Source organism: Larus michahellis, chromosome 5 (assembly GCF_964199755.1).
Source record: "Larus michahellis chromosome 5, bLarMic1.1, whole genome shotgun sequence".
Taxonomy (NCBI): Eukaryota; Metazoa; Chordata; class Aves; order Charadriiformes; family Laridae; genus Larus; species Larus michahellis.
In genome coordinates, this window is record NC_133900.1 from 32,084,658 (window position 1) to 32,107,468 (window position 22,811).

Genomic DNA, 22,811 nt, shown 5'->3' on the forward strand with positions numbered 1-22,811 from the left:
CATAGTTTTGACTGAGGTAAGAAATGACAAGAAATGACAGTGAAAGCACCTGAACTACAACACGTTTATAGAGGCCTTGGAACTATGGAACAAAGTCATAACAAAACGCAGTACCTGAGAATAAATGTAATAGATTTTAAAAAAATAATCAAATAAATAGTTTGCAATGAAGATAGCAACCAGGTCTAACAAAAAACAATAATTAGCGTTAATTTTCATAACTTTCCATTCAACTGAGGGTTTGATTCTTTACCTACTGAGTTTCCTGGGACAGAATCACCTACTCCCTCAGCCCAAAGGACATAAACTCAGGTCATGAGCAAGCTGTAGCACTGTCGTTTGACAGAACTGTAAAGAATTGGGTAGATGCCCACAAATCCGTATCTATCACATTAACACCTTTGGGATAAAGTATCAGAAATTTTGGTGTGGGGAAGATAAAATAAACAAAATCATCAGATTACCAATCTAAATTTTAAACATGTAACATATGTAACTTCTGTGAAGCAGAACTGGTTGATATTTTAGAAATCATTAATAAGTATTAGATTTCCGCACTGATTTCCTCCTCCTCTGGATCTCTGCTTAGACCATAGATTAGAGTCATGTCTATGTTCTGCCTTCTGCTCAACACTGTCCTATGCTTTGCAAATAATGTTAGGACTCTCACCTAGATATTTCTTTGCTTCCATTTCATTCTTTTACTTATTCCAGCCCTTTTTGTATAAAAAGTTTAGGAAAAGAAACTTTTCCCCAAGAAAGACTGAAGATCTTTTCTGAAGGACATTTTCTCCATTCTGAAGGCTTAGTGGCATCCACTGATTAAGTCAACAAGAGCCGGAGTGCAAAGCACAGTGCAAGACTAGAGTTGGGCAGAGAAGAACCTTATGAAATTCAATAAGGACAAATGTAGGGTGCTGCACCTGGGGAGGAATAACCCCATGCACCAGTACAAGTTGGGGGCTGACCTGCTGGAGAGCAGCTCAGTGGAAAGAGACCTGGGAGTCCTGGCAGACAACAGGATGACCACGAGCAGCAATGTGCCCTTGGGGACAAGAAGGCCAATGGTATCTTGGGGTGCATCAAGAAAAGTGTGGCCAGCAGGTCGAGGGAGGTCATCCTCCCCCTCTACTCTGCCTTGGTGAGGCCACCTCTGGAGTACTGTGTCCAGTTCTGGGCTCCCCAGTTCAAGAGGGACATGGAACTGCTGGAGAGGGTGCAGCAGAGGGCTACCAAGATGATTAGGGGACTGGAACACCTCTCTTATGAAGAAAGGCTGAGAGATTGTGTCTTTTTAGTCTGGAAAAGAGACAGCTGAGGGGGGATCTTATCAACACTTATAAATACTTAAAGGGTGGGTGTCAGGAGGATGGGGCCAGGATCTTTTCAGTGGCGCCCAGCAATAGGACAAGAGCTAGCAGGCACAAACTTGAACGTAGGAAGTTCCACCTAAACACGAGGAGGAACTTCTTTACTTTGAGGGTGGCAGAGCACCAGAACAGGCTGCCTAGAGAGGTGGTGGAGTCTCCATCTCTGGAGACATTCAAAACCCACCTGGACGCATTCCTGTGCAACCTGCTCTAGGTGAACCTGCTTTGGCGGGGGGCTTGGACTAGATGGTCTCCAGAGGTCCCTTCCAACGCCTATCATTCTGTGATTCTGTGACTAAGCCCAGAGGGAGGCTGGTTTAAAGATACCTGATACATTTACAATTTTTTTACCAGCTTCCTGTGCATGGAGATACAGTAATAGTGGAAAAAAAAAAAACAGAAGAAAAGTACTGACAAAGATAAAATTAGTATCTTCAAGAGCCAGCCTGAGGAAAAAAATCTTAGCTTTTTCCAATCAATATAACTGGGATCTCAACAAAATATGCTACCCATATTTATATTTATTAAAGGCCTCTCCCAGAACTTAAAGCTTCTCTAGAAATAAAATTTAGGTCTCTTCCATCTTAGTCAAACCAACCTTACTTAGCAATAATGCCTAACCACCATGTATAGCCTGAACAAGGGTAAGAAGACTCATCATCACAAAGTGACACACAATTTTGTGTTCCTGCAAACCCTACTCAAAAGCTGCACATCACTATCACGATTTTGAGTATTGTTGGTACTGTTTTGGGTAGAGTAAGTTGCTTATTTATGATGTTAAAATATCCAGAATTCTAGTGTTAATGGGAAAAACCTGTAATGAAATTGTACCTCATCCCTAATCAGCACCACATCAAAAAATGTGATTATAATTAGATATGGATCAAAATCACAAAGAGAATCTGACTTTTTGTTGGGTCAGGCACGTTAAGCCCACATGGGTCTGGCCTACTTCAGAGATTAGGCCAGATCTCTGTGATAGGAGTAACAGAAAGCCAGACCTAGACTCAGAAGCTTGCAAATACCAGGAAGGCTGAGATTCTGTAGGTCCATTTCTTATAAATAAATGGCTTCATAGGCACTGCTCTGACATTCACTCCTCTCAGTAGCTATAGACAGCTAAAATGTGGAATAACACATTGTCCTGCTTTCAGCTGGGACAGAGTTAATTTTCTTTCTAGTAACTGCTGTGTTTCAGATTTGGTATGAAAGGAACCTCAATAATGCATATTGTTTCAGTTGCTGCCAGGAGATGTTTATATTTTTCAAGGACATCTTTTAGCTTCCCGTGGAAGCTGAGAAGGAACCCAGACAGAATGATAGAATGGCCAATGAAATATCGTGTACCATAGATGTTATGCTCAGTATATAAATGGGGTTAGCCATGGGGCGGGAATCTGCGACCAGTGCTCAGGATGGTGACAATTCAGTGGGCAGAGTGACTCGTGTCATTATTATTATTGTTATTATTTTTATTGTTATTTTCCTTTCCCGTTACTGTTTCTATTAAACTGTCTTTATATCAACCCACGAGTTTTTTCCCTTTCCTCTCCTTTTCTCCCTCTTCTCCCTGCCCTTCTGGGGGAGGAGGAAGACCCGTACGAGCAGCTAAGTGGTCCTAGCTGCTGGCTGGTGTTAAACCACAACACACACGTAAAGTCTGTGACTCAAATAATTTGCTTCTCTCCATCTTCTGTATCCAGATGTAGACTATGAGCTTAATGGGTCAGGGGCAATGATTTTGTCAGGATTTCTAAACTTAGGCCTCTAGTAATTTTTGCAGATCATGAAAAGTGACGGGAACAGAGGGTGTCTAATCAGTATAACATTTGCATTTACCAAATAAACTTCAAGATTAAATCTTGAGAAAACAGCATACTCTGAGAATGCAATACTTTAAACATGTTGGAGCTGGGGCAAAAATTTAGAATACAGTTTGGTAATTAACCATTGATATATAGGATGACAAATACTGGCAGATTTTTGTAATGTGAGATAATTCTAGTTGTTATTCATAATACCAAGTTTACAAATATAGAATCATTTAGGTTGGAAAAGACCTTTAAGATCATTGAGTCTAACTATAAAGCTAACACTGCCAAGTCCACCACTAAACCATGTCCCTAAGTGGCACACCTACACATCTTTTAAATGTGCATCTTTTAAACCTCCCCTGGTGCAACTTGGGGCCATTTCCTCTTATCCTATCGCTTGTGACTGGGGCGATGAGGCCGAGCCCCACCTCGCTACAGCCTCCTTTCAGGCAGTTGTAGGGAGCGATAAGGTCTCCCCTCAGCCACCTGTTCTCCAGGATAAACAACCCCAGCTCCCTCAGCCGCTCCTCATAAGACTTGTGCTCTGGACCCTTCACCAGCTTCATTGGTCATCTCTGGACACACTCCAGCACCTCAGTGTCCTTCTTGTAGTGAGGGGCCCAAAACTGAACACAGTATTCGAGGTGGGGCCTCCCCATGCATTTTAATGCATGATGTTTCACGTGTCTGAGCTCTAGGAAAGATCACCATGTGCTTTTACATACGAGGTATACTAAAATGGGAATATTACATCTAAGGCAACACTTGAAGGATATAAACAAGAACATCTTTAAAATTACAAAATGTTTCACTAAAAACATAGAACTGCAAATGTTATGAGCCAAAGATTAGAATCATTTTGTAAAAGAGCACTATTGACACTAATTTAGAGACAGGAGTGTTCATATACATTTGCTCTCAATGCTGACACCAAAACCTGAAGAATTCAGTAACCATGGAAGCATTTACTCCCCAAACCACTCAGGAACAGTTCTTAAGCACATTCCTATCCTATACGCCAGCATGCTATGAGCTTGCTGTAGAACCAATAGAATCAATAACAGTTATAAGAACATTATAATTATTTGTGTACCAATCTAACACAAAACTTCATCCAATCAGAAAAATCTGAAAATTAATCTAGAGGTATTATCTAAACGAACTAGCAGTATTCAATTAACATTTCACTGCTAACTGAATTACAATGAACACAATACAATTTCCCAACTATTAAGTATTAGGAATGGATATATCCGTAACTTGAGAAATCCAAAAGAAAGGTCAAATTACAATTCTGAATATCAAAAATGACTCACAAACTTATTAAGGCTATGATGAATTTAAGTCTCACAAAATATCAGGGGAAATGTTTGAAACTAGCATCATTCTTGGCAATTAAAATTCTTAAAATCAGTTTATTAACTAAAGAAACTAGTAGCATTTAACTACTCCACGTGATTCCTTGTAAACGTGGGAAGATTTCCAAATCTTCTAAAATATGTCAACATCACTGCTGTCCGGTAGCAACAACCCATTTCTTTCTTCTGGATGGGTTAGATCCTGCAATCCCAATGCCTCAGCTTTTTATAGAAATCTCCTGTTAGTCTGCATACAGTCCACTATTTTTTGTGAAAACATTTATATCTGCAGTCACTGAGACCACTCTAAATACAATCTTGTGCAGAGAGCTGCTAGATCACAAATTCATGTTGAGATCTGACTGGTCTCTGTTGCTGTAGCCCTTCACATTTACAGCAATTGTCCTCTGCTACCAAGAACACTACCTTTTTGGTTACAGAAGATGACAACCCATGATTCATTTGCATTATTCTGCCAACCTACAGGACATAATACAGATCCAAGTATAATTCTACAGCCTGTTCGCATTTAGATACTTTTTAATACCATTTTTTACTAGCCTTTTAAGAATGAAAATAATGAATGGCAGCACTCAAATTTTTAAATCTGTATCTAATTGCAAAGCCTTTCACTTGTCCACATAAATATGGTAAATTTTCATATGTTATTATATGAAATATAGCGTTATCCAGCAAAATCAAGATTTGATATATCCAATGACTAGTTTATCTAAATTTGCTGTCAAAGATATTGAAAGATCTTTTGAAGCTCTCTTAGGGAAATGAGAAAAAAAAAATATAGAATACTTGATTCCCCCTGCCCTCATCAATATAAACAAACCTTTGTCTACTTTTCTCTAAGGAGCCAATTCTTCATAAACTACCAACAATGAATTCTTTCACTTCAACTGGCCTATATTTTTGACATATACGAAAAGTCTGAGCTGTGTCTCCAGTCGTATGGTTCATTCAGTGCAAGTATAAAATACCTCTGCCTCCCCTGCCATACATTTTTCTGTTCTTAAATGCATTTGTATTCTTTTGTATCCTTTATAATTTATTCACCCAAAACAGCATAAAAGTTTCCAGTCTCATCCTGTTAAAAAAAGAGAAGAAATCCCATCTATATAGCAGAAAACCTTCTCATTATAGTAAAAATTGTGAAAATGCAACCTTTGTTGCTTTGTACTATTGTCATCATTACTAACCACAAACCCCCCATAGCCCTTTTTGCAGCAGATCACAAAGTTCACTTTCTCCAAACCCAATTTTAATTTTTCCTTTATAACCAAACTGCCATGTGTGGTGTTCAGACCACGAATCCATAGCTAGCCTTCCCCTGCGTCCTCACGGACTCGTTAGGCAACAGCAATAAAGCCATTTATGATCTATTTCATCTAACACAAGCTTTTCAAGAGGCTATAAATCTTTTAAAGTGCTTGGAATCCTGCTAAATCTTTCTCATTTTCTTGGTACAATTTATTTTTGCTAGTGGCCATGTTACATAAGCCACAAGCACCAAATTTCGACCATATGTTTATGAGAACATGGTGCCAGTCAATATAACTTAGTTTGATGCTCACAGCCACAATATCTCAGAACTCCAGACACTTTAGTGATCATTTTTAGCTTCTCCATCTCTACTTAGATCAAACATACCTTCTCCACTGTATATCTTCACCCCTGGTGATCTTCAGTGCTGGTGGAAAAAGCCAGATTAGAAATAATTCCCTAGGAACAAATTCTCAACTCCAAGTAAGTGCAAATCCCTGTATCTTCTTCTGTTCCAAATCTCTCTAATTTTTTCACCTGTACTGTGGTAGGTAGTTAAAACTTCAGCTCTTATGAAGGTATGGTTTTGTTCATTTATGCCCTGGGTATGTTACTTCTGCTCTGTGGAATGGATGTTTTTGTCCAACAGTAGCACACCAGGCTCTGCATTTTTCCAAGGTTGTTTAAGGGTCTGCTCATGCACTTTTACCGACTACCCTTTTTGCTGGCATCTGCTGCTTGCAAATACGGAGTGAATCACGGTTAAAACCCTACCCAGTTGTTTACCACCTTTCTGGAGATTTTCAACTCCAGTAAGTCTTTTAACTGCTCCTCCTAGTTAAGTGCTGCCTGAACAACGTGCTGCATTTTGCTCCTGGCACTGTGCAGTATTCGTTCTTCAGTAATGATTCACAGTCAAGGGTCTGATAGAAGCCTGTTTCACTGAGTGCCCAAGCTCTTAACTAAACACATCATATTTCATGAGCCACAGCCCAACACAATGCAGTCCCAATGTATTGTGCACACTGTGCTGCTTTGTCGTTTTATTTACTAAAAAACCAGTAAAAGATATCATCTTTCTCTTTGCATTACATGGGTGCACTTAAAATGCACAAAAGAATAAGAAATTAAAATTCTATTCTTTATTTAATAATCTGTAAAAAAAGAGGCGAACAGTTCTCACTAATCAGCTCAATCTGCTTGCTTTCGGAATTCTGAAATCATCTACTTTGGATTTTCCAGAAGGAGGATTTTTTCTCTTGTTCTGCCCATCCATGCTTAGCTCAGGCTTGCATCTAGGTCTGTCTTGTTTAACTTTTATGAAGAGAGGAAGACAGGTGTTTCTAGGACAATCTGGCCAGAACTGACTGCAGATCTACATACCAGTACTAGATTTTGTCACCTTTAACCTCTTTTCATTGCAACACAAGACTTTAATTAATTTGGAAAACACCTTGGAGTCATATGAAGTCTCCGTGGAAACTTTTGTTCAGTCCTTTGACCCATTTACATAACACAGTACATGTTATCAAGTGGCAGCATTTAAAAAAAAAAAAAAACACAACTCATTAAAAAAGATCTTTTAAGGTTTGATTAAGTGATTCAATCAGGAATCACACTTATTATATTACTTTTATGCCTGGTACAGATACCGATTTCTGCATTTTCCTAGGCAGCCTGAAAGGAACTTGCTAGTGCCTTCCTTATGACAGAAGACTTTCCTGCCTACTTTCATTCTTGTGTCTCTCAGAAAGTGAAGGTGGTATTTATTAACAGCAGATGAATTCAGTTGGAATTCAGAAGGCCACAGGCGGCCATCTGCAGGTCTTAAGCAGTTCTCTAGTATTTCAGGGATGGCTCCCAGGTCACCCCAAGACCATATAAAATAACCTGAAATCTCACGAGCAAGTAAAATCATTAAGCCAATGTGGCTCATAAGATCGGCATCATCAGAGAGTGCTAAGATACAGTCATATACCTCACACTCCCAGTAAGAGCTGTAGAGAACTATTAACAACTGCTACCTGAGAATAACTCCCAAACCTCTGACGTACGTACACTGCTGCTGCCAGCTACACAAAGATTTTGGCAGGTAGCTCATGTGGTTGAGGAAGGCTGCCCATGTCTGTTACAGACACAGCATACAATTTCAATTATAGTGACTGTGACACTTATTAAACATGTATTATAAAGCAATCTATTAACATGTTGGCTTTCTTCATGAAACTGACCATATACATGTCAATTGCCACCTGTTCTTCTGAGTTCGGTAAGAGTATGGGAAATCAGAAACCATTTTTAAGTTCACATCAAACATAAGAAAAGGAAATTATTATTGCTAGACATTCTACAGTTCTGGCTATGAAATACTGAATCATTTATTGTAAAATAATATATGGGGGTGGGAAGAATACAAGGCAAAATACAGAGTGTGCCTTCTGTGCAGGGTCCTCAGACAGAATTACAAATTGAGACTTTGCATGGCTGTGTTAAACAGAACTAACACTATGCAGGGCAGAAATGGATTTTCTTAAGCAGTTTTCATATAATGGGCTTGGTAGGTTTGAGAAATGCCTTTCCCTAATGGTCGTTCTATTGATGTAGAGCCTAAAGACAATTTTTCTAATTAAGTGATAAATTACAGCTGCAGGAAAGTCTGGTAAGTCACTATTAGATCTGCGCAGAGCTCTGAACCTTCAGATTGCTAAGGACACGGCAAGCCTCTTACCTAACTTTACTCATTAATTCTTGCTTCTCAGTCTAGTTTTTTTTTAGGGCTTTGAGATCAAAAAGCTCCCTTCAGACTTCACAGTGTCACTCAAAAGGTAGGTGGTTTTGCCTCATAGATTATATTTACCACAATAACTTTAACAGCTCCTTTCCCCTCCCAATTTTCCTTCATTTTCCTCCATGAAGCTGAAACCCCCTTATTACAGTTTTGCTCTGGGGGTTTTTTGTTTGTTTCTGTTTTTCCCCTTCTGAGGGGCTGCAGAAAGGCATTTTTGACATGCTGTCTTTCTTTGTGCTCAACAACTTGTAAGATACGAGAGATGTTTGATTCCTTCCAGATCACTGGGAGGCAGCCAAAGGGCACACTCAAGATAGTCTCACTGAGAGGATATACTATATCAAGGTAAACCTGCTTTTGACAGTTATACCTTCATATTGCTTCAACTGACAGAGATAAGACCCCAAACTCGCTTTCTGGACTTCCCTAGCAATCCTTCCTTCTGGAGCTAAGCAGATGATTTTAGATTATTTCACCTTTTCCTTTGCATTGTAAGGGCTTCCGAGACGTCTGTATTTCAGGAAGAAGAAATAAAAAGTCAACCTTCTCACTAATATAATACAGTTATTGGAAGAGTCAGTACAGAAAAGTTGATGGAAAGGTGCAAGGAACAATTGTTTTAACAAAAAACTATGTGGTAGCTTCTCCCTGGGAAAATTTCTTCCTTAGCCTTATGCAACTGGTTTGTAGCTCAGGTAGAGGACTCATGCCCTCATGATGAAAACAACATACTACATAGTGACTAAAAGGTCTCAACATCCAGAAAAATCTCTAGCTTGTTGAATCCCTCCTATGCCTTAGTGGTATCTTAACTAGCTGAACAGAGAAATTACATCTTATACAGAACAGTATTTTGGGTCAAATTTGTTTGCTCATTTACAATGAGAGAGGTTAAGCAGAAGCAGCTCGTTTACTTTGAAAACAGTCATTATTCTACATATTTTTACCATATACCTTCTAACACCTCCTCAGGCTAGTGTAGAGTCTTCATCTACCTGAACATATTTATTTACACAGTTCTTTAAAGATGAGGAGGCCAGATTTGACATAGGCATGCCACTGATTTTTACAACAACATAATGCGGTCACTTATTTTCTCTCACTTCTGTAAAGTAATTTTCATTTTTCATTAACATAAAGAATTTGGCCAAATGTTTTTCACATGTTCAGACAGATTCAGAGACTAATAATGCAGGTGAATGATACAGGTGATTCTTTTCAGCCTAAATACTACTACTGAAAAACTGGACACTCCCTACCCCAACTTCCCAAAACTTCCCTTGGCTAAGTATCTTTGCTGATGTTGCCCTGCCAACAAAAGAGTCAGGACCTCTGTAAATCCCTTGGTCTTACAATCCTAAATACATTTAAGAACAGAGGTATCACTACAGAACCCTTTTTCATTTTCTTTGCTTCTCATTCACAAGCATTTTGCCTGAAATTCCATTAGCATTCAAATTTCCCTTAAAAATTGGAAAGACTTCTTGAAATGGTGAATTGCAAATAACTAAGTTTCACTGTGTCACTGCTATAGTTACAGAATATCAAAAGATGAGACAAAATACCAGACAATTATTTGGAAAAACCATCCTAGTTCATTTTAAATTACACACAAATTTCAATAGGCATCTCATACAGAAGTAACATTTCCAAATCTGCAGTTCCATTTATCATTCTTTTTGCAAGAAGGCTGCACTCAATTGCATGCACTCAACTGCATAGTTATGACAGAAGATTTAATCACAATTAAGGTTCAAGGTTCTAGCCTGAATAAAAATCTACATAGAAATTTTAAAAATGTGTGTTTAGTGCAATCATAGAATGGTTAGAGTTGAAAGGGACCTTAAAGATCATCTAGTTCCAACCTCCCTGCTATGGCCACGGACACCTCTCACTAGACCAGGCTGCTCAAAGCCTCATCCAGCCTGGCCTTGAATACTTCCAGGGATGACTGTGAATTTTTAAAAATGAGAAATTCAGCCTTTTCTTAAAGCCAAGCTTTTCCATGCTCAGTCTGTACCTTATCTCTTCACTAAAACATAAATTGTCTGACCTCAAAAGGCAGTATTTGCCAGCAAGTTATTATCACAGGAAGGACGTCCCTCTGAGAACACGTCAAAGAGACAAGGGAAACCCTGTCAGCCAGTAAAAATAAAAATAATAAACTCCCCAAACCAAATCTTAAGACACCAAGCACTGATAACAGGAAGCCTCTCCACCAGCAATTTTGGAAAAGAAAGAAAACGCAGTGAACAAACAACTGATGGAAATCATAGGATAACATTTGCGTATAAACTGTCAGAAGCTCACAGGACTTAGCTCCAATTCCTTAAGAAGTTTAAGAATTTGATCTGTGAATACCCAGTCACTAAAAATGTATCAAATAACACATTCACTTATTCATTTCAGTTAAGTAACTTCCAGTTCACCAAAGGATGCATGTAACCAACATTTCTGAACATTAAAATATTGCGGCAAGAATATAATTCCAGCTGGCTTCACCAAGGAATCACTAGTGGATTAGCATGAATTTCAGAAACAAGACTAACCCTCTTCTCTTTCACATACTCTTCCACCTATTTGAAAGTAATGAGCTATGGGCCAGTGCAATACTACAGTAGCATTTAAAGTAGTTAAACAAATACTGATAGCAATCGGATTTATTTCATTTAAGATTCTTTAATGTATATCCACTTCATCTTTCTACACGTGGTTCTTCTCCAGCAGAAAATTAACAGCTCAGGAAGATACTGCAACCTGCTTTAAAAATGTAATAGTTTCATGCTAGTATATGCTCTGACATATCATATATGATAGAAAGAAACACAAAAGTAAACTTAAATGTAAGACTAATACTTCCGTGTTCAAAAAAGCGGATTCACAATGAGCTTCTGAAACTCCCTAGCAAATCATGAGAGTCCTTGTTGAAGGGACTCCTGCCGTCTAAAGATTTATTGTCATTTGGTGATAGTAGCTACAAAGCCAGGTAAGATTCTTTTCGCATAGAACAACTGAGGAAAAAAGGACCCTCAATTTCCACAATACACTCTATTTGTAGATTCTTTTCTATTTCATCAAGTTGAAGACACCTGCAGAAACTCTGAATTCTGGTTCAACCATTCACTTCAAAATAAGATAGAGATGAGAGGGGAGGGGTGTACCATGATGAATTATTTGCCAACCTACATGCCTGCCCATCCTTTAAGTTCGCTAAGATTTATAAAAATACAGTTTGGCATTTCAGAAACGAAAACTCTGCCCCCCCACATCTTATCCAAAACATATGCCTTCCATAAAACAGTCCAAGTGAAAATTAAGACCACCTGTATGATTCTGTCTCTCTCTGCTACTGAGGGAACTGCAAACAGCAGTGAACTCAGTACCTATGAATCTAGAGTTTGCAGGATGCACCTCAACAGAGTTAGAAAGGAATTGATGTAACTCTCCCTCCTGGAAAAAAAAAAAAAAAAAAGGCCTATCCAGGGCACTGTCTCCATCTACGCAATTCTAAAGGACCACCAATATGTACAGAATTAAATACCTATTATATTTTCAATAGCTGTAAGGGGTGCCCAAAGTAGGCAGACAGAAAATTGTATTAAACAATAAATCCAGACAGAGTTTTACTGGTGGCAGAGGAAAAAGATTCTTCTGTCAGTCCACTGTTGTGCCATGGATTGTCACAGGCCTGGCCACAGATCTTGGGCAGGTTAGAAAAGCTCAATTAACCTGCATTTTCGGCCTTAGATTTCAGGCAAACAATTCTGAAATGTTAGAAAGTATTTTAAAAATAAAAATGAATTTGTGCTGTCTCGACTGTGTGGTGCCAACGTGAAATGACTGTTTCAATCTTTATATTTAAATAACATTTATGTCACCCCTAGGAATCTGCTTTAAAGGCCAAAGCAAACAATCAGAAGTTATTTGCATTAAACAACCAATAAAACACTTTCTGAATTGTATTTTTCTTAGAAACTGCAATGTATACTACAAGTGGTACACAGTAATCTTCCTGACTACGACACATTCAGCAGCACAGTTCTTAGTAAAAGAAGGCAGAAATTAGCAACCCAAAGTGCTGGAACAAATAATTACACCCATACTGAAGCATAAATGCCTAAACTGGCTAGCAGCACAACCTCCAATTTTAAATGGTTAGGTCACAAATTGAACATACTCCCCTCATTAGTCACTTTATGCTTAGAAATTTTCTCTCATCTATTTTTTAAACTCTTCCTTTGTGTGCTGGGTAAGAACTTCATTTAAGTGATTTCTTTGTTTTCTGGAGGCGGAACTTTTACGTAGGCTTAGAAGACCACAGCTGGTGACAACAACAACAAGCCAGTTTCAAAGCCACAGCTTTCGGGGACAGAGCACATGCAAAAGGCAAACATCTGAAATAGGGCCCCAATATCCGAGCAAAATACTGCAACTCACAGATACTACCTATCATGGGTACTGTAACAACTGACTGCAGATATGTTTTGAGCCTGTTGCTAACAGAAAGCAAAAGTACTCTGGCTTTTCTTACCAGCGTTTGAGCCATCAGCTGGACCAACTAAACTCAAAAGGCTCATCGTTTCCCCTGTTCAGAAACTCTGAGACAAGGATTCCTGCCTGACATTCCTACTGAATGTCCCTTAGTAGTAGTAAATTTGCACACTTGATTCACGCAATTCAACCTAAAAGCAATTATGGAAAACATTCAAGTACTTGGTTCTATAGAAGAATAAAATCAGAAGACAAAGTAACAATTCAGGATGTTATCGCAGAATATTAGGCGATATCCCTCTGTTATGCTACAGAAGAGGGAATTACTTCATTTAAATTATAATGAAACATGTAGAAATTGTAAATGAATGTCATTTTAAGTGGCTTTGTGCTAAAATGCAAGAAAAATACAATTTGTTTAATAAACTGCTGGCACATTTGAAACTGAGCTTTACCATAATCGCTATTAAAGGCTCTCTTAGGGACAGCTCCACTGATTTAGTACCTTTAACACAAATGGATCAAGTCTTGCAACATTCCCTCAGCACAAAGGAGACATTTTCCAGGAGTGTTTGAAATGCAGGATTCTGACGGAGAAGGTAGACACCACCACTTGTGGGAGGGAGCACGCATTTATGTAGGTTCTTGAAGGGTGTGATGTTTTAGCAATTAATGACCCTGCACATAACACCGGTACTAAAAGGAGAAAATCTCTTCCCCCCCCGTTCATACAGCTGTATCAACAGAAGCACGCCACATGTTACATGATCCTTCCCTTGTGCTTTGTGTTTTGACACAAATCAGGAGATGCTCCCAGCATGCCCATCAGGCACTCCAGATCTGCCTTCTGTGGCTGTAACACTCCCCACATCGACACTCTCCGTGTCCAGTTCCAGAAAAGAGGTTTTCCCTTTAAACATGGACAGGGAACTTGTGCCATATGGATGACCCATTATGCAAGTTAGCCAGCTCCTATAGCTCACTTTTGCCAACAGAGCCCTGAGCACCTTTCCAGTAAGCCTGCTGGACGTGGGAGCTGAAGGGTCTTACCAGCAAATCTGCATCACCAAAAAACCCGGAGCACACATCTGCTCACCAGCCACCAAAGAGGGCTGCACAGCAACGCCCTGGGCTTGAACGTAGATATAGTAGCTGTGGTGTTGCCACTTCTTTTGCTGCTCGCTCGCTCTCTCTCTAACCATCTCAGGGAATTCTTATTCCCCAAAGGATTCTCCAACACAAAGGCAAATGAAAGACACTTTCCAGGATTTCGGACAAATTGAACGTATGTTTTAATGCACTCATTTTTCTGGAACGCTATTGCTCTTCATGATAGGAGTGATGAATTACTGTGTATATTTTGGGGCTATTCCCTTAAAGGAATGTCAAAACACAGGTAACGATTTTAAAACAGTGAGAGGTAAGCCAAGTACAAAAGTACTTCTATTGTAATAACAAGCAATTTCAATACTCCAGCTGTAACGGGAAGTTCCTGGAACATGGTTAAACTAAATTCTGCTTGGCTCAGAGCCATGCAAATATTTCTTTTCCACATTCCCATCAATTACAGAAGTACAGTAAGTGTTTTTGTTCTGAAGTGCACTATTAGAGGGGACACAAACAAGCCATTTTTCTTACAGCGGTTGGAGCTAACTTTTCTAAAATACCATATTACACATTTGGCAGACTTGAAGCATGCTCCAGTTTTTACTTGTGTTGCATTAGTAAGCCACACCACTTGAATCAACTGAAAATGGGTAGTACAACTGCATGTCCTAACCAGACTACACATGCTTACGATGGTAGTAGAGTTGTTCTTACTTCAGTGTTGTTGTAAGTATTCACAACTAGGAATAGCAGTCATCATGAGCAGAGAGCAACTATTGCTAAGTGTTTATGTGCAAACAATAACAGATACGTACCTGTTTTAATGCAAAAACACTAGCATAAAAAAGAAATGGCCTATGGAATAAAAAATTATCAATAAACACGATAAATTAACCATGGAAATTATCTTTCTGTGCTCAACTCTGACTCATGTGATCATCTCAGAAAAACAACCTAGGTATCTCACCAAAAGTTAAATATCACCTTACTCACAGTCTGCCCGGTCTTACCAATCATGTAGCATGCACCTTACACATAGCATGTACCAGGAGTACCTGACCATACAAAGATGGAATCTAGCCAGATCCACAGGCAGGGATGCTGGGGAACACAGTTCCACTCTCTTCAAGGCAAACTGGTAAAATCCAAGAGCTGAGGGTCCTGAGACCTTATACATCAGACTGCTACTGGTAGGAGCTCTCTAACCAGTGCAAGGATGACTGCGAGAGAACTATGGCAATTAGAAATTGTTAAACGTGAAATTACTCACACGTTGATCCAGGAAGACAGATCGGTTTTGTGGACAGATTTATGCTGGATGGTAAGCAGGATCACGTTTTCTTCAGTTAAATTTGATCTCAATCACAGTATCAAAAACCAGGGTAAAAGCATCACCTCTGTAGTACAACACGCCTTTACACTCCATCACTAGAAAAAGCTCTGCAGTGCTTTTGAGAACTGATCAGGATCAGATTCATACTTACTTTCAGGCTCTAGGGTCTGCAATTTTCTTCCTCTTGAACTCATTGAAAAAAATCCACTCATAAAACACTGATAAAGCCATCTTCACGGTTCAACACTGATCACAGTAAACTTGAGTTTTCCTAATGTCTTTTCTTCACCTTTGTATTAGATGCCAACTCTATCAAAGAAAAAACTTGACCAATCCTCAAGTCCTTGCTCTAGAATTTTAGTAACTAACCTCAGTCAGTCAGTGTTTCCATTCTTCATGACATGTCTTCCTACATTAAACTACCCTTAGGTTCCTTGCATTTTCCTTCTTAGTCATGCAAAACATTCTCCCCTACATAAGCTACACAGCTATTATCTTATATTTCTTCAAATGACATCTTTGGTCTTATGTCTACCCATGGGCACATCAAGATGATTAGTTAACAGAAAAGTGAAACTTCTGTCTTTCTCACTCCTTGTATTTTCTCCTCTTACATGTCTCTTGTTACCATTTGTCTGTGAACATGGAGTCCAACACCCAAAAAAACCCAATAAAAAAACCCCACATCATCAGCAAAGCTGCACCAGGTCTTCACAACATAGACTTACTTATACTGATGTTTACATCCTGTCTTTCTTTCAATATATGATTTACCTGATTTGTCCTCTAGGCTTTAAAACCCCCAGTTCAAGAATTATCATCTCTGCTCATATTATAGTTGGCACAACAAAGACTTAAAATAGTTTAAAGCTCTCAAATGCTACTACAGTATATTGCTTTTTATATTGCCAATTCTGTTAGTCTTTATTGGCAATAGTTTGTGTGCTAGAACTATGCACAGACTTTTATTCTAGTATCTTCCATGTGGAAATGCAACTATTGCCCAAAACCCCTCCTGCATACCCAACTGAAGAAAGATTTCCTCCATCTAACAAAGTGTGGTAAAATTTAGCCTTCCTTCACAGTGGAGTGGACAGCCAAGGCAGGGCAACGATTCTTTCTTGAATGCTGAAGAGTGGCAACGCTAAGAGTCTTTATCTTCTACTCTACACGGCTGGACTAGACTGCTTAGAATATAACCATTGTTTGGGCGCTGAAAGCACCAAACTAGCTAGGCTACATACGGTACTTCTGATTCACTGTTCTCTTCCCATTACCTGCCTAAAATTCAAGCAGCGCAAAAACTCTGATCTCCATTATGAGGGTGCACAAGGAAAGTGACTGTACCCCATTTTTCCCCTCTTTCTGAGACAGGAGGAATATAATAACATTTTCAGACAGAAGGACTACGATATATTAGGCTTTACAAGTAGAGACACTATGGGATCTCAGTAGTACAACATCATCGTTCCCTGGTTATAGATGACGTGAAAAAGCATATGGACTTACTGACAATTCCTTGATTAATTTTCTTAGTTCCCTGTGCCCATGCTTCTCAGCGATACTTGCTGGATCATCTCCATATTTGTTGGTTGTTTTGCAAGCCCATGTGGCTTCAGGGCAATTGAGTAGAAACGTAGCAAGGTTCTTTAATCCGAATCTGGCTGCACAGTGAAGAAGAGTAGGAAATTCTTCCAAATGGCTATCTGTATACGGAAACAAAATTTTCATAAAGAAGAGATTTGCTTTTATAGAACACCTTCCACGTTCTTTTGTAAAAGTCCTTTGAATATTAGTGCTGTGGAATCACAGTTATCAAACTGCCAATACCAAACCGGCATCCAAAGAACAATTCCTGCAGCTAACAGTTTTACAATTCACAAACATATTCTAGCGTAACTGAGAAATCTCTTTTTTCTTTTTTTTTTTTTTTTTTCCTGACAGAGGGATTTTAGAGCACTTCAGTTCTATTGAGAAATAAGTTTTCTTGCAAGGGGAAGAAAACTCTTCAGCCAAGACATGCTTTTGCTTAGGTGTGTATTATTTAATGCTTTAGGAATATTGTTAATTTGAGACATTTGAATGGGACATTTTTAGAGGGTAATGGTGCTATGTTTTCATATTAAAAGATGTTTCTGAAAATTCACATGACTACCAGAGACTTGCAAAAATTTGCTAATCCCTGTAATGAAAAATCACAGAATTTAAAGATTAATATATCAGGTAATGGTTTTTAGGATATATCTGAGAGAGCATGATACTCATTTCTGTCACAGACTTTATTTTTCACCTTGGAGAACTGGGACAAAGCTAAACTGAAGTCAGTTTATCATTTCAGCATAGTCCTGTATTCTAACCCTAAGAGTAGTGAAGTGTTACATACAACAACAAAGAAGGAGATATCAAGCATAAACAATACTTCCCTCTGCTTTCATACTCTTACTTTCTAATCGCTTGTGGTTTGTTATATAGTAATTTGTCTACGAATCAGCATGAAGTGTATCTCTTTTTCAACTACGCATCCAGCCTGCCTCTGGCACCATCAACTTCTTCCACCCTCAGGGTCTCTTGGCAGTATCTTTACTACCCACTGCGTGAAGAAGTGCTTCCTCTAGTTTGTTTTGAACTTAGCTCCTGCTAAGTTCTACTGATAGTCCCTAATGCATCTTATTCTCCATCCCTGTCTGCCCTCTCTGCACTTATAGTGATCTACTCATTCCCAGAATTTCTTTCTTGAAGAGCTCCAGTCTACTTAATCGTGCCTTATAAAGAATCAACTCCATCACCCCCACTGCTCTTTTCTGAACCTTTTCCAGCTTTAATGTAACTATTTTGAGATGACAGGAGAAGAGCTGCACATGATACTCAACTTGTGGGTGAACCATGTAATTTATGCGTTGTCATAATTATGTCCTGTTTTGCTCTCTATTCCTTTTCTAATAATTCCTAGTATTTCATTTGCTTTTTGATCTGCTGCCTAGCAACAAGTTGATGTTATCATGGAACTGCGTGGTCTTATTCCTCAGTGCTAATAGCCTGCTCAAAGCCTCTCATTTTGTATGACAACATAGGACTGCTTTTTCCACTTGCATCACTTCATTTTTACCTACAATGAATATCATCTGACATTTCACTGCATAATTACTAAATCTCATCAGGCCTTTCCCCCATTTTTTTTCCCCCGATTAGCTTTCCTCCTTGCTACCCTGAATATTTTGTCTCACTAGCTAAGTTTTTTCCAACTGTCTGCCTCCTGGTTTTGGCCAGTTATTCATCCATGCCCAGCCAATTACTGACTTCATCAGCTTTGCTGACTCTTACAAAAATCTACAAGAAATCTATAAAGCAAGACTTTGCATTACAGAAAATTTATTTTATTACCATTTCTGTTAATTTGTCTGGTAGAGACAACACATTAACCTGCTTCGAGTTCTCAAGGTCCCCAGAGAAACTGGGTTTTGGCATCACAGTTAGACCTTCTAGTACTACAGAACTGAAGACTTGCACACTGCTGTTAAGAACACAGCTATTTTACTTTTAAATCTCCTCAGAGCTCTTAATGAATACCAGTTAGTCATGGTAATTTCTTTATGCTCAACTTGCCCATTTTTGCTATAACTGCATGATCCCTGCAACTCCAGACAGTCTCGTTCCACATGCCTCCCAACCAGGAATACAGCTTGGAAGTCTACGCAGTTTCTTCAAGCTTTCTTGAGTTCTCTTTTGTATCCCAGTCATCAGTTGTCCTACAGACAACCCAGGACATTTTCAGCCCCTCATGTGCTGGAAGAAAGAGTAGTAGTTACAACTCCTTTCATAATTCTCTTAGCTGCCAGTCTTTAACAAACTTTCTCATTTTCACATTCTTCTACATACTAAAATTTGACTCAGCAGTCGTGAATTTGTGTACCCCCTTTCTCCCCACCTCCCTTTTGCTCCTGCAGAATGTTAACATGGGAGAAAGTAAAACCTCACCCCACCATTAGATACAAAGATTCAAGGAACAAGAACAGTTCTTGGAATGGCGTAACCAAGTATTGATTGACGAGGAAAAATGTTAGGACAATTCTTGATTGCATTTTGGACTAAAAATATTCCACCACTATCCCATTCTAATATTGTTTTGACACAAGGTATTTGAGTTGGCTACATTTTAGTCAAAAGTCACACTAACAACCCTAAATTGATTTTTAAATAAATTGAGTGTTGCCTGACTTTTATTTACACCAGGCAACCAAAAATCCAACCAAGAAACTGTAAATACACAGCACCTGTGTAAATCAAGAAGCCTGGGCTAGCTGAGCTTCTGTTGACAAGGGTATGTGTTTTATAGATTCCTTTATATTTTCAGTGTGCTTTAAAATCCTTTGAGTTAAAATATACAACCTTAAAACTGTATAGCAGCTAAGATTTTTGAGAGAAGTAGGTGTTGCATAACTTGTTTACTCCATATTGTTCAACATTTTAACCGAAGCTCCCCAAACTGGACTTAATTCTGTAATTAATTATAGAAGAACTATAAATGTTACTCCAGAAGCCATTTGACTTCTCATTCTTGTCTTATACTTCGCTAACTACAGGGAAAAACTAACCCCCCAGAAACTGAGAGAAATATATACTAACTTAAGGAGCTGTCACATGAGCATTAAAATGTATGCAAGTCATTTTAAGGCTGGGACAACAGCATCAAAGCAAAGTGTACTTTTGCACATTACACAGGACTCTCTTGAACTAAAAAAAAAAAGTGTCCAAGCCCAAGCTAATATCTTAATGCGTCTGTCTTTTGCTATCAATTTTTTTTTTTTTAAGATGTTCAGCAATTAAATAGGTGCTGAGCAATAACTTTGAAGAAGAGAACATTCCATGAACTCTAATCAATAATCTGCATCCTGTTAGCAGACTCTAAAGGTCAAATGTAGTCAGTAAATGGAGCCTTAACAAAGTATTAATAACATGCTCTAAAAGAATTTCCATTCTATGCTAATGAAACCTGAAACAATTGGTTACAAGGGGAAATAAGTCTATATTACCAATGGACTGGGTGCTATGATTTCTTCATCAATATAAAAGAGTCAGTGGTATTTATAAGCCTGTTCTAGGTTTATATCCGAGTTTTCAAAGTAACACAAACCAGAGTTATCCCAGAACCAACTCCAAAGCCCCTTCAGTTCCTTTGCAGTTGAACTGTTTTTCTGGTCACCACTCATCTCATCCCTAGCTAGGTTTGATATTCAAGCAGGACTACTACACTTACGTACTTTGAACATTACAGGAGACTACATCATTAACAAATGAAATACCTCAGAGCCAGCCACAGAGGATGGTAAAAATCAATAAATCAATTTCCTAAAACAAAGGTTTTTTTAATATTGCTCCTTGCAGTAAGCAGAAAAAAAAGAAAGGCTGTCTTTGGGTATGAAAAATTTAACAGCAGCACTGGCAGTGAGATCTTTTACATAATACTTTAAAAAGACATAAGTGAAACAATTTTTTTTAACACCACATAAACAATATTGAAGCACCTTCACCAAGAACAGGAGATAGAAATAGTTTCACTTATTTCTTATTTTGAGAACAAGTATACAGATAAATCTGATCTGTACATCTTCACAACTATTTGGATTACGTGAGCTTTGCTATAAAATCATACAGCCTCAAAACGTTGGTTCTAGCTACGATTATAGCTGAAGAAGCCGTCAAGGATGGTGCTATTGCTACATACCAACCTATCAGTCAGCAACTTTGTGCAACAATGCAACAAATTTCCATACATATATGCAGATACAAGCAGGACTGCTTTTATTCAATAGCAGAGGGATTTTCTTTTTGTACGAGATCCAATGGGATCTTAGATGGAAAGGCAATTTCCAAAAAGGTTAATCTGAAACCAGCATCAATGCTAGCATCACTCTTACACCTCTGAACAAAGAGGCTACAAGGATTACATTATTTTCTTGGGAGTGTGTTAAATCTAACGATTGAACTTAATTATTAAAGTGTTAATTCCAGAATACAAATCTTGCTTAAGGCATAAATTACTGACAGTCATTATAAATAATTTCATCTTTTCTATCTTTTCATAGCATCCACTTCAAAAATGTGCATAAGAGGGAAAGTTCTGTTCACAGCATACTTCACAGTATGAATTTCCACCCCATGCTTAAAACAGGTGCAACAGACAAGAAACCCTAAGTCCAGAGAGGATAAATAATATAAATTGCATAAGGATTACAAAATTATTGTAACCTATCTCCTAATTTCATTCAAGAGCTCTCTCTGCAACATCTAATGTTACAGATAAATTTAAATACTATGGTGAAATCCCTTTCTATAATAAATATGGCTTTATTATCTCTAAATAAATGAACTACTGACCCTTGAATTGAAAGGTTTTTAGAAGTACAAAGCATTATGGTAAACTGGAAATTTTAACAGGAATTGAATGCTCAGGGGAAAAAAAACCCATCACATTTATACCATTATTGGTATACTGTTATTACAAGTAACACAGAGTAAAATTGGCTGCCTGAAATAGTTCGTATTGCTAAATGTGTAGTTTGCGCTTTCTATGATTGGATTTTTTTTAGCCATAAGCCTTGCATGGCATTTAACACAGTTCCTTTTTAGTAATACAACTGTATGAACGCACTCTTCCTCCCAACAAAGATTTAGCAAAATACAATAGTGAAAAAAACCACTGGATTTTTGCCAGGCCATGCAACATGATATGTTGTAGCATTGTCAGCTAGTGGACATGATCATAAAACACAACATACAGCCACATTCAAAAGTTTCAAGTCCTTCCCTTTCAGACATTACTGAACTTGTTGGTGCTTCTACTCTGCTCAAAATGAGCAGAACCCAAAGACCTATTTTCTTGTGCAAGGAGATCTGAACTACCACAGGCCTTATACAGTAGAGTGGTCACATAGACCCTTTTTAGAAAAAATGCACATCAGATGAGCACAAACATGGCTTCTGGGGCTTCCTACTGTACAGATGCATTCAGAGGAAAGAGCTGTCTCACAATAGCTGACTACTGTCACACAAGTCTTACCACCCTAAGCTGGTGATCCCGGCTAATAAAACTCACCACTGTGCTCTCCTCAGCCAGGTGTCCCTACTCCCAAAAGAACAACTGAAAACTCTTCTCTGTTGACAAGAAATAATAGGCTTCTAACTCAAAAAACTGCCTGGGGAGACTCATCCTTTAAGGAATCCAAACATAATTGAACTACAACATCATACTATTCCCAGTACCTTACTTTTACTTCA

At 38.5% G+C, this 22,811-nt stretch overlaps 1 protein-coding gene across 1 annotated transcript in view; it reads right to left on the bottom strand.

Annotated features, from left to right (window-relative positions):
• Positions 1 to 22,811, bottom strand: part of BANK1 (B cell scaffold protein with ankyrin repeats 1) — a 160,724-nt gene that overhangs the window by 72,378 nt on the left and 65,535 nt on the right. The window contains exon 8 of the mRNA XM_074589473.1: positions 17,046 to 17,242. Coding sequence (XP_074445574.1) covers positions 17,046 to 17,242 — 197 coding nt within the window. The remainder of the gene's footprint in view (positions 1 to 17,045; positions 17,243 to 22,811) is intronic.